Raw genomic sequence first — 20,351 nt, 5'->3', positions numbered from 1 at the left:
ATTTAGATATGGGTAACCGTGTTAGAGCACTGCTCGGTCGAACTCGCAAGCGTTGCTATCTCAAGCTTATTTGTCAAGTTTAGTTTCCAAAACTAAAAGTCTTGATTACTAGTCTACTTATAGCTAAGTCTCGGATTAGGATAACAAGTGTAGTTGAGAATTAGACTTCACGGCGTTCATCGATTGAAGACGAATAACTACTAAGGGGAGATTGTGGAACTTTATCAACAAAAGGTATGTGGAGACTTGAACTCATCTATCACAAAAGTCTATCTATTCTATCTCCTATTTGAGTCAAAAGTCGTATAGCTATACAGACATCGATTATACACATATGATATTTCGAGCTGAGTTTAACTCGCTTACATATTTCTCGAAGTATGTGTTGGTAAGCTTTTGATTTAACCAAGTTCATCTTATATTCTTGACGAAAGTAAAAATATGATCATGTGAAAATCGCCTTGTAACATCTTACATGATTTGTGTGAGACAGTCATTTGATGTAGACTCGAAATATTTCGTATTGATCATTCGATCACTTGAAAATAGCTTCAAAGCTAATAGTTTGTGTGAGACATATATTTTCGTCTTTTAAGAATGTTCCAATGGTTGAAATTGGAGTTTAGAACAAATAACCATGATCGGATATAGCACAATATACTTACTTGTATGCTAATTATTGCAAGTTATTCCAAGTCCGGGAACCATAATATGCAAACCCGTATGTGTACTGGTTGGTTAATGAAAGTCCGTGAAATTAGTATGCATACCGGTATGCGTACTGGCATAAGTTTCAAGTTCCGGAAATTCAACTGAGTTTGGAAGGTATGCTTACCCGTTCGCATACTGGCGAACCCAAACTTAGTCTGGACACTTAGGTATGCGTACCTGTTTGCATACTTGAGTAGGTTATGTTCTAAAATCGGTTTGTTCATGAACTAATACATTTTATATAATAAGGAATGCAATCTTTTACAAACTGTGGCTATAATGTTCATGAATTGATTCAAGTGAATCAAAATCGATTTTGCTTCAATTGTGTCTTGTATACTTCTGTGAGAATATAAACAATTGAACAACTCTAGAACTAGTTTCATTTGAGTCATTTAAACTAGTTATGGTTAAGATGAATATGGTTGATATGAAAGTTTTCATATGGCTAACTTCGGTTAACTATTGTTGAGCCAACAAAGGTGCACACGTTTAAGTACGGTTACGATACGCAAGATAAGAAGTAGTCACGAACATCTTCGTCTCATCGTTTGTGATTCCACAATATCTTGTTTGCTACCTTACGATTAAGATTATTGTGAGGTGATTGATATTACTAGGCTATTCTTCGGGATTATAAGTCCGGTGTATCAATTGGTTCATGTTCATCTTGATTTATCAAAAGATGGAACAAAACTATAGGTATATCTATGGGAGACAGATTTATCTATTAAATATATTTATCTATAGCGGATTAATACAGTGTGGTGTTCAAATTTGGACTAGGTCCCGGGATTTTTCAGCATTTGCGGTTTCCTCGTTAACAAAATTTCTGGTGTCGGTCTTATTTCTTTTCCGCATTATATTTGTTTATATAATTGAAATATCACAGGTTGTGCCTAAGTTCAATTAATTGTGAATCCAACCTTTGGTTGTTGATTATACTGATTGACACTTGGATATTGGTTTTTGATACCGTCCAAGTTATTTCTTATTGAAAAGAGGGGGTACAACAACCACACCCAATATTTCGCTAAGGAATTTGTATGTACTAACTCTAATATACTTTTTAAGAGAATCAACTAGACAGTTAGACTCAATATTAATAAAAGTATATCAAAGTGTTATATCTCTCTTTCTCGATTCAATACTTACTCAAGAAAATAGAAATCTGCGAGTCTAATTGAATACAAGAGAAAACACTTGAACGGTACCTAAGACCAATGTTCAAGGATCAATCAATTTCAATCAACAACCAAAGGTTGGATTTCGCAATTGATCGATTCAACGCACAACCTGTGATATATCAATTATATAACAAAATATAATGCGGAAAAGAAATAACACAGATACCAGAAGTTTTGTTAACGAGGAAACCGCAAATGCAGGAAAAACCCCGGGACCTAGTCCATATTGAACACACATTGTAGTAAGCCGCTACAGATACTAGCCTACTACAAAATAACTTTGATTTAGACTGTAGTTGAACCCCAATCAATCTCACACTGATCCAAGGTACAGTTGCGCTCCTTACGTCTCTGATCCCAGCAGGATACTACGCACTTGATTCCCTTAGCGGATCTCACCCACAACTAAGAGTTTCTACGACCCAAAGTCGAAGACTTTAATAAACAAATCTGTATCACACAAGTTAATAGATAAATCCGTTTCTCACAGAAATACCTACGAGTTTTTGTTCCGTCTTTTGATAAATCAAGGTGAACATGAACTAATTGATAACCTAGAGTTATATACCCGAAGAACATCCTAGAATTATCAATCACCTCACAATAATCTTAATCAACTAGCGAAAGAAGATATTGCGAAATCACAAACGATGAGACGAAGATATTTGTGACTTATTTTAATCTTGCCTATCGGAGAAATCAATCTCAAGTCAATCTTACGATTGTACTTAGTACGATAGAAACAGCAAGATCAGATCATGCAACTAGAAAGAAAATAGTTGGGTCTGGCTTCACAATCCCAATGAAGTCTTCAAGTCGTTAACCTATAGGGTCTCGGTAGAAACCTAAGGTTAAAGGAGAATCGACTCTAGCTTATACAACTAGTATCACACAGGAGATGTGGGGATTAGGTTTCCCAGTTGCTAGAGTTCTCCTTTATATACTCTTTCAAATCAGGGTTTGCAATCCAAGTTACCTTGGTAACAAAGCATTCAATATTCACTGTTGGATGAAAACCTCATTAGATTCAAGCTAATATCTTTCAACCATTAGATCGAAACTTAGCTTGTTACACACAAATGAAATGCACGTTTATTTAGGTTTGTGTAACCGTACCCAAACATGTACACTTAGTTGGTTCAACAATAGTTAACCAAATGGTTACCCATATGAGCACTTTCATATCAACCATATTCTTCTTTACCATAACTAGTTCAAATTACTCAAATGAACTAGTTAGAGAGTTGTTCAATTGCTTAGATCTTATAGAAGTATACAAGACACAATCGAAGCAAAAACGATTTGATTAACTCAAATCAATTCATGAACTTTACAGCCACGGTTTGAAAATATGCATTCCTTAGTTTATATAAGTTTAAGTTCACGAATAATCGTTTTTAGAAAATAACCAACCTAAGTACGCGGACTGATACGCGGACTTAAGTACCCGGAATAAGTTTGTTTTCAGTTCACAAACTCCAGCAGATTTTCATGGGTGAACTTCCGATGGTGCGCGTACTGGTACGCGGACTTTAGTTCCGGTTTTCCTGAGCAGGAAAGTACGCATACTTTGGTTCAAGGAATAAGGACTTACACACTTATGAGTTATCACACAATGTTTATATCCAACAATGATTATATATTCTAAACTCTCATTTTAATCATTAAAATATTCTTAGAGGACTTTATATAGTTGTTATTCACAAACCATTTTTCGTCAAAGCAATTTTCAAGTAATTGAAACATAATATGACTTTCGTCACTAGTAAAGATGAACTTGGCCAAAGCGAAATCTTACCAACACATATTTCGAGAAATAGATAAGCGAGATAAACTCGGCTCGAAATAACAAATGTGTACAATCATAGTATATATAGCAATACGACTTTTTTATCAAGATTGGAGATAGAGTAGATAGACTTTTGAGTGATAGATAAGTTCAAGTCTCTACATACCTTTTAGTCGATGAAGTTCCACCAGTTCCTTGAGTAGTTCTTTATCTTTGTATGATCGTCATGGAGTCTAGATATCAACTACACTTTCTATCCTAGTCCGAGACTTAGCTATAAGTAGACTAGAAATGAAGACTTATAGTTTTAATCACTAACACTGACAAACATTCTTGAGATAGCAACGCATGCGAGTTTGACCGAGCAGTGCTCTAACAATATCCCCTTTTGTCAATTTTAGTGACAAAACTATCAATACATATGGAATACAAAAATAAATATAAACTTTTGTAGCTTCTCTTCCACATGCCTGATCTTCTTGGTTCTTCAAAATTACTCGAAATCTTCGTCACTTCCAAGTAATCTAATGATCCCAAAGGTTGTAAGTTTAGTATCATCGTTGTTGAAAATTCGTAGCCATAACAATGAGAAAATAAGAATTCTCAATCATTGTTAGACAGTGTCATAGTATTATTACACAGCATCAAAGTTCAATTGTATCACAACTTCGACAACAATACTATGGTGATATGTATCACTCCCCCTTAGTCAATACTCCATCTCACATGGAAACCACTCCCCCTTTGTTATAGAATAGCTCCGTTGAACCCACCAAGCGTTGGTATGTCAAGTTTGGTTGTCATATTTTAGTGAATCAAAAATCATTTTAGGTTCGCGGACTTAAGTTACCGGGCAGAGTTTACAATCTCCAGCATAAATTCTAGGGTACGAGAACTTCGCCGGTTCGCGGACTGGGTTCGCGGACTGAGTTCGCGGACTTAGTTTCACGCAAGTAGTTTGTCAACTCCAGCAGAAATTCTCGGGTTTGAGAACTTCGGCAGTTCGCGGACTTGGCTCACGCCATTCTTCCGGTTCTCTTGATCAACAAAGTTCGCAAACTTTGGTTCAAGGAATAAGACTTATACATAAATGTGTTTCCAAAACAATGCTTATGTCCACCATTGGTTATGTAATCTAAACTCTCATTTCAATCATTGAAACATTCTTAGAGGACGTTATATAGTTGTTACACCATTTCTCGTCAAAGCAATTTTCAAGATGATTGAAACATATCATGATTTTCGTCACATGGTAAAGATAAACTTGGTTAAAGCGAAAAGCTTACCAACTCATATTTCGAGATATAGATAGGCGAGGTATACTCGTCTCGAAATATCAAATGTGTATAATCAAAGTCTATATATATAGCATACGACTTCTTGTCTCAAAGAGAAGGAGATAGAGTAGATAGACTTTTGAGTGATAGATAAGTTCAAGTATTCACATACCTTTTTTTCGAGAAGTTCCACCGGTTCTTTGAGTAGTTCTTCTACTTGTATGATGAATCACCATGAAGTCCTTGAGCTCAACTACACTTTATATCCTAGTCCGAGACTTAGCTATAATAGACTAGAAATCAAGACTTATAGTTTTGATCACTAACATTGACAAACATGCTTGAGATAGTAACGCATGCGAGTTCGACCGAGCAATGCTCTAACAAGACATACTTGTTCGCACCGCCATGCCATGACGCCGTGAAATCGCCACGATGGCCAATAAATTGATGGGGATTACTTGATGTTGTTGGGGAAAATCTGCAATAATGCTGTTGTGGCGTGCCAAACCATACCGTGAATCTGGGGAAAATTATCACACCTGCCGACCGTTACAAGATAATCCACCACGAACAAAACCTGGGAGGAGCAATTTTCAGTAGCAACCAAAGCTCATTTAGGACTCTACAGGGGCAGTTCTTTTGCTTTCACAAGTTTCGGAAACCATCTCTTGAAACCAAAAGGAGGCATACATACATACATCACATACTTCTAAAGAGTTTGAAAATACTTACTCCTTACATTTCAACAGTACTCGCACATATTTTAAAATGCGTATGCATACAATTCTATGAGACCGTTTCATACATTTTAAAAAAAAATCACGTACATTTTGTAAATTCAGTACATTTCATACATTCTATATAATGCATACATTTCATTTCATATAATATTGGATACTAATGCATACAAACGGAGAATCGGGGCAAGCATCACCGTTCTCATATCATCACACTAGGGAAAGCACTTGTGTGCAATCTCTCTGGACTCCCCCGTAAGCGTATATGAGTATATGATCGGGGGAGGGCATCCAATAGAAAGAGATACCCATCATATCAAAATTTAAGACCCCCACCGTTTGGTAATCCCCTGGCCTGGGATTGGCCAACGGGGTGACAGGTCCCAAACATATACCCCCACCGTTCGGTAATCCCCTGACCTGGGATTGGCCAACAGGGTGACAGGTCACAAATATAGACCCCCACTGTTCGGTAATCCCCTGGCCTGGGATTGGCCAACAGGGTGACAGGTCTCAAACATAGCACAAGGTAACCCCTTGGTGACACTATGATCTCAAACACTCACCCTGATTTGCAATAAAGAATTCATAATTTTACAAGGAAATACCATATAGTCCTAGGAATAATATATTAGAGAGAGCCTAGTCCAATTGACCTAGTCAATTGTCTGTTTGCTCCATTTTGGCAATATAAATTATAGTTTGGTCCTGAAAATTATAGTTTGGTCCTAGGGTTTTGTCCACCCACACGGAATATTCTTTTTCTGTTACCAAAATACCCCTGCACGTGCAAAAATTATCTTTTGGTCCTAAATTTTATTGTTTGGTCCTTTTACCGACATATATAAACAAGAAACAACAACAATAAATTTCAGATTCAAGAAAAATTTCTCTCTCCTACTCCGATCTCATTTTTCGTCTTTTGTTGCAGATTTTTTTCTAAGGTTTACGAAATCTTCCTCGATTTCGTTTTTGATACCAAGATCGATTCGATTTACAGCATATTGACTTGGTTATGAAGATTGATTTGATTACAGAGTGCATTTGATTATGGTATTTTGATTTGGAGTGAATTTGATTCGAGATTTTGATTACATAAGATTTGATTCGAGGCTTTTTTGAAGATTTGATTCGAGACTTTTTTGAAGTGAAGATTGATTCGGTTGGAGTTGATTTTTTGGAATTAGAGATTCATAGATCGGTGTTTCTTTGGAGTTTGATTTTGAATTCTTCTTGTTGCTGGTGAGTTTCCACACTAATCCTTTCCTTGAATTATAGATCAGCTAAGTTTTTCTTTGATTAAAATGAATGAAGTCGTTCTTTTAAGGCTTCATTTGTTAGAATGAACTCTTTATTTTGTTAAGGAAGAAGCTATTAATAGCGTTACGGCTTCGTTCCAAGAATGAACTCTTCTTTTACCATGGAATGAGTATTGTTGGTGCTTTGTTTTTTTTATCTTTTTAGGATGTTAACGAAATGAAGTCATTCTGTCAAGGCTTTATTTCTTGGAATGAACTCTTTATTTTGTTTAAGGAAGAATCTATTAGTGATGTTCTATTAAGAATATTTATTCTGTTAAGGCTTCATTTTTTGGAATGAACTCTTTATTTTGTTTAAGGAAGAATCTATTAGTGTTGTTCTATTAAGAATTTTTATTTTGTTAAGGCTTCATTTCGAGAATGAACTCTTCTTTTGTCATGGAAGAAGTATTGTTGGTGCTTTTGTTTATCTGTTAGGATGTTAACGAATGAAGTCATTCTATTAAGGATTCATTCTGAGAATGAACTTTTCTTTTTTGTCGTGAAAGAAGTATTGAGAATGAACTTTTCTTTTTTTCATGAAAGAAGTATTGTTGCTGCTCTGTTTATCTATTAGGATGTTAATGAATGAGATCATTCTGTTTAAGGCTTCATTGGTGGAATGAACTCTTTATTTTGTTAGAATGTTATTGAATGAAACTATTTTGTTTCAGCTTCATTCCAATAATGAACTATTTTGTGTGTGTGTGTGTGTTCATTTTTCAGGTTCAGTATGGCCCTATCAAGTTGTTATGTTGTTGCGTACTACAAAGGGGATGGTGTTCCGTTGAAAGTTTCTTTAGATACTATGATTCGTGACTTTAAAATATCTGTTTATGATTATTGGAGAAACTTGACTCCTCGGAGCATAAGATTTATTAGTCGTTGTGATAAAACTCTCATTAATTGTGATTATTCTCTTCAAGGTCTAATTGATGTTACTTGTTCAAGGGAATTGTCAAGTTTTGATCTGTTTGTGAGGAGGATTGTCATGATGTTGCTTCTAGATTTTCGTCTGGTATTTCCACGCAGTCGCTCAGTGACGATGAATCATGCACTGGGTTCACTGAGATTTCAAAGATTAAATACCTGACGGAAGGTCATGAGCAATTGAAACCTCTTTTATCCGAAGGTTGGGAGGATATTTTTAAAGGTGTTGGTTTTCATGGTGGTGTTGATGAGGTTCGCTTAGCTGTCAACAAATACTGCAGCAAGTCTGGCTATACAGTTGCAAAGGTTAAGAATGACAGACTCAGGTTCACAGGCAAGTGTGATAGGAATGCAGAATGTCCTTGGTATATGCACTGTATTCCAATCAATACCGCTAAAAGTATTTTTGCTATCAAGGAATTCAATGGGGAGCATAAATGTGGTGGTTCTTATAAGCTGAAGAACTCACCTGTGAAGAAGAAATTGATTAAGCATCTATTCAAGGATCAAATACAGTCAAATCCGTCGATAAAGCCTAATGATATGGTTGCTCAGGTGAAGAGTTGTTATGGTATTGACATAAAATACGATCATGCTTATAAAGGGAAGGAAGCATATAAGGCAGAGATATATGGCGATGATGTAAAAAGTTATACAGATCTTATTTGGTATGTTGAAGCAATAAAGGCTACCAATCCTGGCAGTTATATTAAGTTTGAGTATGATAAAGAGACTAAACGTTTTCAGGGGCTTTTCATATGTTTTGCTGCCTGTATGGAAGGATACCGGTTCATTCGCCCTATGCTTTACTGTGATGCAACATTTCTCAATGGGAGATTCAAGGGAACATTGATGGCTGCCACTGGTGTGAATGGAAACCAAGGTAAATTTTCTTTCTTTTCTGAATAACTCATATTAGTTTGTTGTTTGATTTTTAAGAGCAATGTGAATGAATGAAGTTTCTCTGTTAAGGCTTTTCATTTTTTTAGGATGAACTCATTTTATGTTCAAGAAGAAAGTAATTTCATCAGTTTTACTTTTGTTATTTTGTTAAGAAGGTCTTCATTTTAAGAATGAACTCTTATTTTTTTGTTAATTTTTTAGTTGTTCATAAGTGGGAATGAACTCCTGCTGCTTTGATTCTACAGTTCATGTTATAGAATGGACTTCATTTTGGAATGAAGTGTAGAAAAGTTATAGATTTTTTGATTATACAGTTCATGCTACAGAATGGAATTCATTATATAGAATGAAACCTTTATTTTTTTTGATTTTTAATAGCAATGTGAATGAATGAAGCTTCTCTGTTAAGTTTTTTAGTTGTTCATAAGCGGGGAATGAACTCCTGCTGCTTTTGTTTATGTTTTACTTTGTTATTTTCTGAAGAAGAAGGTCTTAGTTCATATTATAGAATGGACTTCATTGTTGGAATGAAGTGTAGAAAAGTTATAGATATTGATTATTCTACAGTTCATGTTACAGAATGGACTTCATTTTTGGAATGAAATGTAGATAAGTTATAGATTTTTTGATTATAAAGTTCATGCTACAAAATGGACTTCATTTTAAGAATGAAACTTTCATTTTTGTTATAGATATTTTTTAATGGACTGACACTTTTAGTTCTTTTTTGTGTTCTTTTCATTCTGTAGGATTTTTTTCCTTTTGCGTATGCTTTAGTTCCTGGAGAAGACGTTGAAGGGTGGGAGTGGTTTATGGAGAACTTGCATCATTGTGTCGACTCTCGTCCTATCACCTTTATCACTGATTTTCATGAAGGGCTGAAGCAAAGTATTCCCAAGTATTTTCCCAACTCTTATCATAGTTACTGTTTCCATCATTTGAAGAATAACCTCCCTATCAAGAAATCACAGGAGAAGTATAAACAAGTTCAAGATTTGTTCCATAAAGCTGCATACTGCTATAGTGTTGCTAAATATGAGTCTGCTTTAAATGAGATGTGTATCATAGGATGTGGTTGGGTTGCCAGGTACATCAGAAATATCGATCCCATGCATTAGGAAAATGCTTTCTTCGTAGGATGTAGGTATGGGACACACTCATCAACTATTGCAGAGTCTTTCAATAACTGGATTCTTCCTGAAAGGGATCTGCCTCTAGATGCTCTTGTTGATGAGATCAGGATAAAGATTATGACGATGAGTGCAGAAAGGCGTGAGCTCGGTAGAAATTATAGTGATAATTTGACTCCCATCTATAAAGCTCTACTCAAGTCACATGTCGATATAAGGCGTCCATGGAGTGTTACGGAGTCAGGTAATGGTATATATGAGGTTCACTCTCCTACCTCTCATGTTTTTGATCTGATACATATGACGTGCACTTGCCACAGATGGAAAGTGGTTTCCCCTGTGCTCATGCCACTGCTTCTATGACTATGAGTGGTATTGAGATGTTGAGGTTTGTTCAACATTACTTTGTTCGAATCATTTCGCCATACGTATGCTCCTGCAATTCGACCCATTCCCAATTACGACAGGCCAGAAGCGTATGAACCTGAAGAGAGAGTCCTACCTGGTATTCCAAGGCCACCTCCAGGAAGACCACCAAAGAAGCGTATTCGTGGTGCTTATGAGAAGGATAGGAGGCCTATGAAGTGCTCAAATTGCAAGAAGATTGGGAACCACAACAAAGCTACATGTCGTGTACTAATGCTGGAGTAGTATGCATGAACCTTTTTTTCTAGTTTACGTTTTTTTATGTTTTTATGAACTTCTATTACCTGTTTGATTATGCACTGGTTGTAGTTTGTTTTTTTTTTTTAACTTTTTGATATGCACTTAATTTTCTGGAATGAACTTCATTTTCTGTAATGAACTCCCTTTTTTTTTCATAGAAATGTTTTTTTAGATATTTATTTCTTTTTGGATATGTATGTACTGATATTTTGTAGCAGGTTATGGTATTTTTTCTACCAAATCAACTCTATGGGATATGTATTTTTCATTATCAGGGATATGTATCAGTTCATTTACTGAAATGAACTTCATTTTCAGGAATGAACACAAGTTTTTCTATAACCAATAGAGTTCATTTTGGTAAATGAACTGATATACATAAGACAGAAGACAAAATGCTGAAGTACTAGAGTTAATAGGTATCCATTATATAGTAAGACAATGCATAATTTCTCATTATCTAGAATGAACCGCCCCTCTATCAGTTCATTTACTGAAATGAACTTCATGTTCAGGAATGAACACTAGTTTTCCTGGAACTGACTTGAATTCCATAGAGTTCATTTTCAGGAATGAAGTCCACCAAAACATCAAAGAAGGAACATTCATGCTACAAAATGAATTCATAAGAAAATAAGACAAAAAGACAAGGCATAAGATAGAACATTGATGTTATATACTATCCAAAATATGATAGATGAAAATATAAAACATACTAGAGTATCAATTACACTAGAAGGTAATTCAGGTGATATTAGACATAAGAGTTTTCTGTTGCAATAAGAATTAATCTACTGTGCAATATACTATAGTTAAAAAGAGTTTTGTCTGTTTAATCTGTTCCAAGTAAGCAATTGCTAAGGTATTCTGAGTTGGAAAATTCACCCCAGCTCTCTTCATCTCCTGATGCAGTAAGAAGTTTGTAGGCCATCCCACTCTTCTTGCTTGCATCTTCTCTATCATGTCAGCTTTCTTAAACACATTCTGCGACTTGTTTGTGGTTGGCTTGACACTTCTCTTTATCCAATAACAGGTGTACAACAGGAAATATGGATATGCTCCTTGATCTGGAACTCCTGGCATATTTTCAAAGTTGACGTTGTTGCATCTCACCCTACCTTGAGATTGTAGACACAAGTTGATGTGTTTCATGCAGTACATAGCCATTCTGTTTGCGTCAGCTTTGAATTGCTTACCAAGCTCTCCCTTTTTGGTGGAGTTGTAATGCTCCCATGTATAGTCGCCGACGTCAAAAACCAGCAGATGCCAGTGTTCACCTAGAGACCCTTTTGATTTTGCATTACCACTGTGTGGGTCAGTATTCATAGGAATGAGCAGCTTTTCGGTTTTTTCAGGCATGCTTTTTATAAACTGGTCAACTTCTTCTGTTCTCTTAAGTTCATTGTGCCACGCAAAAAATGTTTGAAAAACAAAAAGACATGAACTAGATAAGAAGTTCTCATTATATACATGCTGGATTATACAGTTCAAATAGATAAAAATCAAATAACCTTCATAGGCGTGCATTTTTCTCTAAATCAGACCAACTGCAAGCAAACAGTTCACTTTTTATCAATGGATAGGAAGAAACACACTTACGAATGTTATTGAATTCATAATCTCGAAGTTGATATACTTTATTCGAGTCTCACTATCCTCGCTATCATTGAGCATTCTATCGTTGTTTGCATCTTTATACTTTCTGTATATATAGTAGTACAGCAAAGTGGTATCCAAGTAATCATTGAACAACAGAGAAACGATTTCACTCCCTTGAACTGAAATTGGAATTTGCTTGTGATTCTCTGCTTTCCAAGCTGCTTGACTGCAAAAATACAAAGAAAAAATGAACTGTCAAAAGTTTATACCAAAAAAGAATTATTGAAGAGAAACATATAAAAAGTTAGTAAGAAAAACATACGTAGTCATAGCTTTGCTGAAGAAATCACCAAATACCGCCAACGCAACATTATCAAATTTGTGGTACAAAGGAGATCCTCTCAGTTTTGGTAGATTTGGCTTGATTTCTTGTCTTACTCTTCGAGGAGCCTGTGTTGCTGCTTCTTGAATCCGATGTTCTTGTTGCACCTGTGGTGTTGCGCCCTGAACATTTGCAGGCTCGGATCCTCTTTTCCTCTTACCAACAGGGTTCTTCTTTATCTCTTGCTGCGCCTGTGGTACATTCTTCTTCTTCACTTCTTTATCTCTATCAACTTGAGGTGGTACCTTTTCCATTACCTTCTTTTCTTTGTTCAATATCAGTCTGAATCTTGTTTTCTTTAAACTGTAATCTGATCCGGATATGAATTCATCCCCTATTGGTTTCACTAGTTTGTTTGATCTAATAGCCATTCTACTAGTTTCTTCCGGTACTACTTTCACATGTGTCTTCTGAGTCTGCTCCATCGATGAACCAAGGCCTATTTCATTCAGTTCTGCAACTATTTGCAAAGCTGTTTCCACATCTGCGGCAGTTGTCTTTGCTTTATTTGACCTAGTAACCACTCCAGTTGCTTCTTGGGACACATGGGTGGGATGGTACTGTGTCATCCCAATCGAGAAACTAGGAGGACTACAGTCATTATTGATCGCCTTTAGCGTAGCTTTGATGACGGTGTCAGCTTCTTCATCATTCAAATCCTCATTCTTCTCATTCTTGTCATCAATAAACTGCAGACTCACATGCTCTTCTCTATCTAATATATCATCTGTGTTACTTGATGTTACAAATAATTCAAGAAGCATAAATCAAACAAATATACACCTTCATTCTAAAGAATGAACTCATAAATAGATCTAACTTCATTCTACAACATCATCATATAGATCTACTAACTTCATTCTATAAAATGAAGTCCAGCAAACATCAAAGGAGCAACATGGTTAACTGTAGGAATGAGCTCTTTACAATTTTTCTAGACTTCATTCTAGAAATGAAGTCCAGCAAATATCAAAGAGGTAACTTGGTATACACCTTCATTCTAAAGAAGGAACTCATAAAACACGGTATACACCTTCATTCAGAAGAATGAACTCAAACAACAATTTTCAGTACAATTTTTCTAGACTTCATTCTAGAAATGAAGTCCAGCAAACATGGTATTATTCATCAAACATCAAACATGGTATACACCTTCATTCAGAAGAATGAACTCCAACTTCTATATTTGTAGCCAGAGTTCATCCATGAGAATGAACTCCAACCTCTGCTTGAAAAGTCAGAGTTCATTTCCAGAATGAAGTCCAACTTCTATAATATATCCAGAGTTCATCCATGAGAATGAACTCCAACCTCTGCTTGAAAAGTAAAACTAAAATATTTGCAGAAGGAAGAAAAAAAATTTAGAATTCTTACCCAGGTTCACATATTGATCAATACTCAAAGGAGCTGAGGTGTTTTTTGGAATTGAAGGAAGCTGTACTTCAGTCATCTCATCAAAGAGCTTTTGTTGAATATCACTTGCATCAACTTCTACAGAAGGATCTCCAACAGATAAGGCGGGAAAGAGATGATCAGAACCTCGAGCAGCTTCATTTACAACATCTGGTACTGCTTGCATTCCATCATCCACAGCGGCATCTGGGTTTGCAATTCCAACATCATCATTCATCTTTCCAACACCAGCTTCCACGGCCTCATCCACAACAGCATCTGATTGCATATCTTTAGCAGCCTTATGCTCATCAGTGAAAAGTTTAGTACGCAAGTACTCTGATGCTTGGTCTGCCATGAATTTCGCCACATTCCCTCCTTGAGCTAGCAATGCATCAACTTCAGGTTGCTTTGAATCCAAGTATATTTCAAGGAATTCCATCTTTCTATCAAAGAGTGTCTTCGAAGTTGTGACTTCTGCAAGTGATTTGTCAAGGTCTTCCTGCCTTAACAAAAGATCCAACATCTCCTCAGTATGCTTCTTTGTCAATTGTTGTATCTCTTGAGCATGTTTACCTATCAGGTCCTTTCTTGAACATGTGTAGCTTTCATATGTTCTATCTGGGCATTAATTTGACTGAATTCTTCCTCAAGCAATTCAGCCTTTGTCTTGGCGTTTTGCTTTTGCAGGAGCTTGTTTTCAACATCGATATATTCTTCTAAGAACATATCCGACAGCTGCACACACAAAAAAAAAAAAATTGAGTTCATTACACATAATGAACACACTCATTAAACATTCCTTGTAGGTATCCATTACAATACAAGGAGAATGAACCACAACATCAGATGATTCGACATTAACAGACAGAGCTCATTTTGTGGAATTAATCCCCAGTTTTATCTTAAATAAGCATAGTTCATTATATGAAATTGAATAAAATATAATGGTACTAGATTTTTACCTCTCCAAAATCATCAACATTCATCTTAGACGTTAAGTATTTGCAAATGGTATCGATATTCCACCTTGCAAATCTTGGACGGTAGTCTACTATTTTCTTCACCTGCCACTTGGATTTTAATTTCTTTGAATGCTCAGAAAACCAAGGATGTAAAATAGAAGAATTATACTGTTCAGTTATCAGCAACAATTCGTTTCAACATCAAACCTCAAAATGACAAATGAACAGTCTTTCATCTCACCAACAAGTAAAGGTAACACCCTTCAGAAGAATCTCTTCTCAAGCTTTCCATCAAATACTTGTGTATGAGATGCGGCAGAGATACTCTATCTATTGCCTCTAGGCAGGCTAGGTATTTGGTGTGGATGGAACCTCCATCACCAGTAGTAAGAAAAATAGTAGACAATAGAAAGAGCTCAAACATGGCTACAAGATCTTCAGTAGATCCTCTATTCCTAATCAACTCAACGATTTTTTCTTTCAATTATGTGTTCTTTATATCAGAAAGTTTCTTTTTAGGTGGAAGAAATTCGTAGATTTGATAGAACCTTCCAGTAGTGTAGTTAGATACGTTTCTAGTGTCCAAGAAAGATTCTTCTATTCCACCTCCAGGAATACATGGTATTCCAAACACTAACGACTTTGTTTCAGGAATGAACTGGTGTGCATCGCAGACAACTTGGAAAGTAGGTATTGACTTAATCCATTCAGTAGCAACAATCTCCGCTTCCATAAATACTTTGGCTACACTCCCCGACAGACTCCTATATAAAGCATCTCTCTGTTCTTCATTCAAATCCTCGTGTTTTGGAAGAGCTTTAATCTTAGCAGAAAAAGCAATGGCTCCAGCAAAGCTACACTTTATCTTCTTATCTACAATTTTTTTAAAGACAAAAGAAAAGAAGATTAATGGTTACATTTTTTTAAATAGTATCTTATAAAAGAAGATAAAGTGTGGCTTGAGAAGGACTAATACTTCAGTTCATTCTACTTGGCTCTCAAGCATTTCGAAGTTCATTCAATAAAATGAAGCTTTCAAAGAAGAACCAACACAAGAATGAATCTAGATAATGTCAACACCGGCTTACTTCATTTTTGTACAAAATCTAGGTAGAATATGCAGGTATAAGAATGTAGATAATGAACTGAAAAATCTTGAAGCGCAATTTTCTAGACTTCATTCTAGAAATGAAGTCCATCAAACATCAAATGAGAAACATGGACTCAGTACAATTTTTCTAGACTTCATTCTATAAATGAAGTCCAGCAAACACCAAAGGAGAAACACGGACTCAGTACAATTTTTCTAGACTTCATTCTAGAAATGAAGTCCAGCAAACACCAAAGGAGAAACACGGACTCAGTACAATTTTTCTAGACTTCATTCTAGAAATGAAGTCCGGCAAACACCAAAGGAGAAACATGGACTCAGTACAACTTTTCTGGACTTCATTCTAGAAATGAAGTCCGGCAAACACCAAAGGAGAAACATGGACTCAGTACAATTTTTCTAGACTTCATTCTAGAAATGAAGTCCGGCAAACACCAAAGGAGAAACATGGACTCAGTACAACTTTTCTAGACTTCATTCTAGAAATGAAGTCCGGCAAACACCAAAGGAGAAACATGGACTCAACACAATTTTTCTAGACTTCATTTCTAGAAATGAAGTCCGGCAAACACCAAAGGAGAAACATGGACTTGGCACAATTTTTCTAGACTTCATTTCTAGAAATGAAGTCTGGCAAACATCAAAGGAGAAACATGGACTTAACACAATTTTTCTAGACTTCATTTCTAGAAATGAAGTCCGGCAAACATCATAGAAGAAACATGGACTTAGTACAATTTTTCTAGACTTCATTCTAAAAATGAAGTCCAGCAAACACCAAAGGAGAAACATGGACTTAGCACAATTTTTCTAGACTTCATTCTAGAAGTGAAGTCCAGCAAACACCAAAGGAGAAACATGCAGACATCAGAAAAATTGGAATACAAACTGAATCAACAACAAACAGATCAAAATTCAACTTCAGAAGATCAAAAATCAACTTCGAATTAGTGTTTTTACCTTTCGCTGCTTTCTTTACTCTTGATTTCTTTGTCACTGGTTCTTCTTCTTCTTGACTATCTCCTTCAAAAACAACTAATTGGCTATTTCTTTCTTCAACTTCTTCGTCTGAAGATGTATCTACTACTACTTTCCTCTTCGATTTACCCATTTAGGGTTTTGATTTCTTCAATTTTTCTAGGGTTTTTCGATTTTCTGGGTTTGGTTTTCTGATTTTGAAGACTGTTTTGATTTTGATTTGCGAAAGTTGAAATGATTTCGACTGATTTTGGTGGATTCTTGGTTTTGATGATGTTTGTTCTCTGGGTTTTGGAGTGAAGAACACGAAGAAGTTGTGGTTCTCTGAAAATGAAACTGAAAAGAAGGAGAGAGACAGTTGACGCGTTTTTAGGAGATCGTGGGTTGAAGGCGGTAACAGTTAAGGTAAGGGTATTATTGTCTATTTGGTTTTTTTTTTAATTATGGACCAAACAGTAAAGGTGTTTGACCAAAGGACTAAACAGACGCAGACCCACCTAAAAAAGGACCAGACGATATTTTTCTCTTAATTTTACACAATACACGGAATATTTATTTAAGAATGTCATCCACTTGTGCTTTCGCGCCCATTGAGATTACACAAGAAGGAAATAATTCCCAGCAAACCGACGAGATAAATAACACTACCGGATAGACAAGCATCGATGGGAGTAAAAGTAGTTCAAGAACCAAAAGAAATGAAGAACCTCCACCTCACATCCATCCACCACAGATGAAGGGCGAAACCGCATAATTGTAATCTCCGGCCATTATAACAACGAAGAAAGATGCCACCAACCTATTCAACGGAGTGTCTGTGCAAACCTGCAAGAAGCTACAGTAGATGATTGCTCGTGGATTGGATTCAAACTCGAAGATGCTGCAAGGAAAGAATATTGCATAGCTGCGTCGGCAAGTGCACTAAACGATCACTTCAAATAAGGAGACGCTACGAAGAGTTTAATCAACTTCAACTATTGCCCATTGCCGCTGATGATTGCTGCTGATGCTGGGTACTCAAAATTTGCTGTCAATGATGCTACATGGATGAAGTGGTGTTACTATAAAGAAAACGCGATGCTAGTGTATACTGACGGGCCAAAGAAATGCGATCGCATACCTAAAGTTACAACTGCCTTCGACAATCCTCAAGCCAGTCCTTTCATTTCCTTATGTAGATTATGTTTTACACTCCAGTCGATGGCTCAATCCAGAGAAGACGACGCATAAAGCTGCCACGAACAAGCTAAAGCTGCGGTATGAAAGTCGTTGATGGTCTGATATACGAGGTGTTGTTGTTGCTGCAAACAGTCATGATATTTCACACGCAAAGCTTCTGCAAGAATGGGGTATTGCTGCTGATGCGTTGGCCAGATTCCGCAGTACACAAGACCTTCTACCGATGCTGCATACAAGCTGGTGTTGTGAAGAAGAGTTGTTGACGATGTGATATACAAGTCATGGTCGCTGCTGCAAATATTCCTGCCTTGTGACCAGCCCGATGCTGCAGATAAGAGCACTATGAAGTCTATTAAGTATCAGAGATGATGCATACATAGCTGTTGAGGCTATGATGAACAAGCTGTTGCTGCCACCACCAATGATCCCACTTGTGACGCATACTTCTATGAGAATGGGGCATCGTTTCCCACCCGTTGTGCATTTGCTGCTGCTGCACGTATTGCCGTTGCTGAATGTTGATACAGCTAAACAGGTGCCATGAAGTATATTCAACTAGAAGCACACATGGGGCAAGCCAAGAACTGAAAAATTAGATGCCGGTCAAGATCAATCCAAGCTACGTGTGAGTCTAATTATTTCAGGGTTTTCCAGAACTTCGGTAAAGAATAGGGTCAAGTATTAATACTTCTTCGTGTTATATTCTTCACCGAAGTTCCTCTGCGAAGAGTGCAAAAGTCTTTCGATAGGGAGCAGTCGAGGCGAGATGTAGCTAAGATAAGAGAAGCAATTGAAGATGGTTTTCTTAAAGATTGTTTCATCACCATCGTATTTGAATCATCGTTGATTTATCTGCATCGGATTTGAATCATCGTTGCAAGACTTAACACCATCATATTGGAGGACCTGAGCTACATATATGGTCGGTCATCATCTTGACCACCTACTTTGCTGCTATTTTGTCATCGTATCTAAAGCTGCTGCTAGCTGGTATTGAGGAGTTATTTCAACTTGGAGCAGACATGGGACAAGCTGCTACAATGCACCTGCGGACCTGATGCGCTGCTATATTCGAGTACCTGCACAAAGTTGTCGATGATGCTATCCAATTCATTGAGATACCCGATGCTGCATGTGCAAAAAGAATGCAAAATCTTATGATGGTAACTGATGTCGTGATTGCTCTTCGAACAACTGACATTGTTTGTTGTTGATACCCAACTGGTGCGACAAAGCCCTTTCGGCATGGAACCAGAATGTGTGCCAAGAAGAATCTTTGAACCAAAGAGGAAAGTGAAAACTACAGCCACACCCATTTCTCAGATTTTGCACACTGTAAAACCCACCGACAAAAAAGCTCAGGCGCGCACCCATTTCTTTGGTCAAAATTATTCCTAAACCCAGAATTTTAAGAATTTTGTTTGCGTTTTTTAACAGTTTAATCTCCTCTTTTCTGTATCTAATAATTTCATAATCCAAACCAAAACCAAATTGTCCATCGAAATCAGATTCAGAAGAATCCATCAACTCTAAATTCCTTTTCTTCTTTTTGTAGTTATGTAGTTTACCATTGTTGGCGGTGGTGTTGATGGTGTAAAGTGGATTTTGATCTTCTCAGCCTGCTGGTGATGATGATGTTGTTGATGACTGTGAGTGCAACTGCTAGTGTATGATTCTTCTGAATCTGATGTAGCTGGAGCTGACCTCTTCTTCTTTGAGAAATCCTTTGAAGTCCCAACAATATGAATTGAAAAATCAATCAATCAACCAATTCAATTAAGCAAAGCACATTGAAATTCAAACAAAACCCATGAAAAAATTAAGCAATTGATTGTTAACTTGCATCCAAGAGAACAAAATCTGAAGGAATAAAGAAGACTACGCTCACAGACTTCACAAGTAAACAGGGAACTAGAAGGAAGTCACGGAACCAGGTTTCCTAGACCAAATTATTATTTGTGTCTTCCGGATCAGGTGCGGTAATTATATACAACACTTTGTAGGTTTTGGTTTTGGGTGACTACTACTTTCTCCTGCTAGTCTTTTCAGTTCTTTTGTGAGACATTGTTCAAGAAGAACTAAGCTACTGTTTCAGGGTATTTAATGGTATACTG

At 36.6% G+C, this 20,351-nt stretch overlaps 1 protein-coding gene across 1 annotated transcript; it reads left to right on the top strand.

The window, feature by feature from the left end:
• The first annotated feature begins 7,735 nt into the window (after window positions 1–7,735).
• Window positions 7,736–10,616, top strand: LOC113290858. Its single transcript, XM_026540447.1, has 6 exons — window positions 7,736–7,978; window positions 8,035–8,815; window positions 9,613–9,922; window positions 10,040–10,226; window positions 10,286–10,353; window positions 10,433–10,616. Exons 1-6 carry the CDS (start codon window positions 7,736–7,738, stop codon window positions 10,614–10,616), a joined length of 1,773 nt encoding a protein of 590 aa, XP_026396232.1.
• Window positions 10,617–20,351: the final 9,735 nt, after the last annotated feature.

This window comes from Papaver somniferum, chromosome 6, assembly GCF_003573695.1.
Source record: "Papaver somniferum cultivar HN1 chromosome 6, ASM357369v1, whole genome shotgun sequence".
In the NCBI taxonomy this organism is placed as follows: Eukaryota; Viridiplantae; Streptophyta; class Magnoliopsida; order Ranunculales; family Papaveraceae; genus Papaver; species Papaver somniferum.
The sequence above is the reverse complement of the archived record's forward strand: the minus strand, read 5'-3'. Positions and strand labels throughout refer to the sequence as shown.

What these genes read in the sequence shown, in the direction of transcription:
- LOC113290858 (XM_026540447.1), top strand. Translation starts at nt 7,736, where the DNA reads ATGGCCCTATCAAGTTGTTATGTTGTTGCGTACTACAAAGGGGATGGT. An exon ending in TGTCAAGTTTTGATCTGTTT is followed by an intron (nt 7,979 to 8,034) that starts GTGAGGAGGATT and finishes ATTTCCACGCAG; the next exon opens with TCGCTCAGTGACGATGAATC. An exon ending in CAGGTAATGGTATATATGAG is followed by an intron (nt 10,227 to 10,285) that starts GTTCACTCTCCT and finishes CACTTGCCACAG; the next exon opens with ATGGAAAGTGGTTTCCCCTG.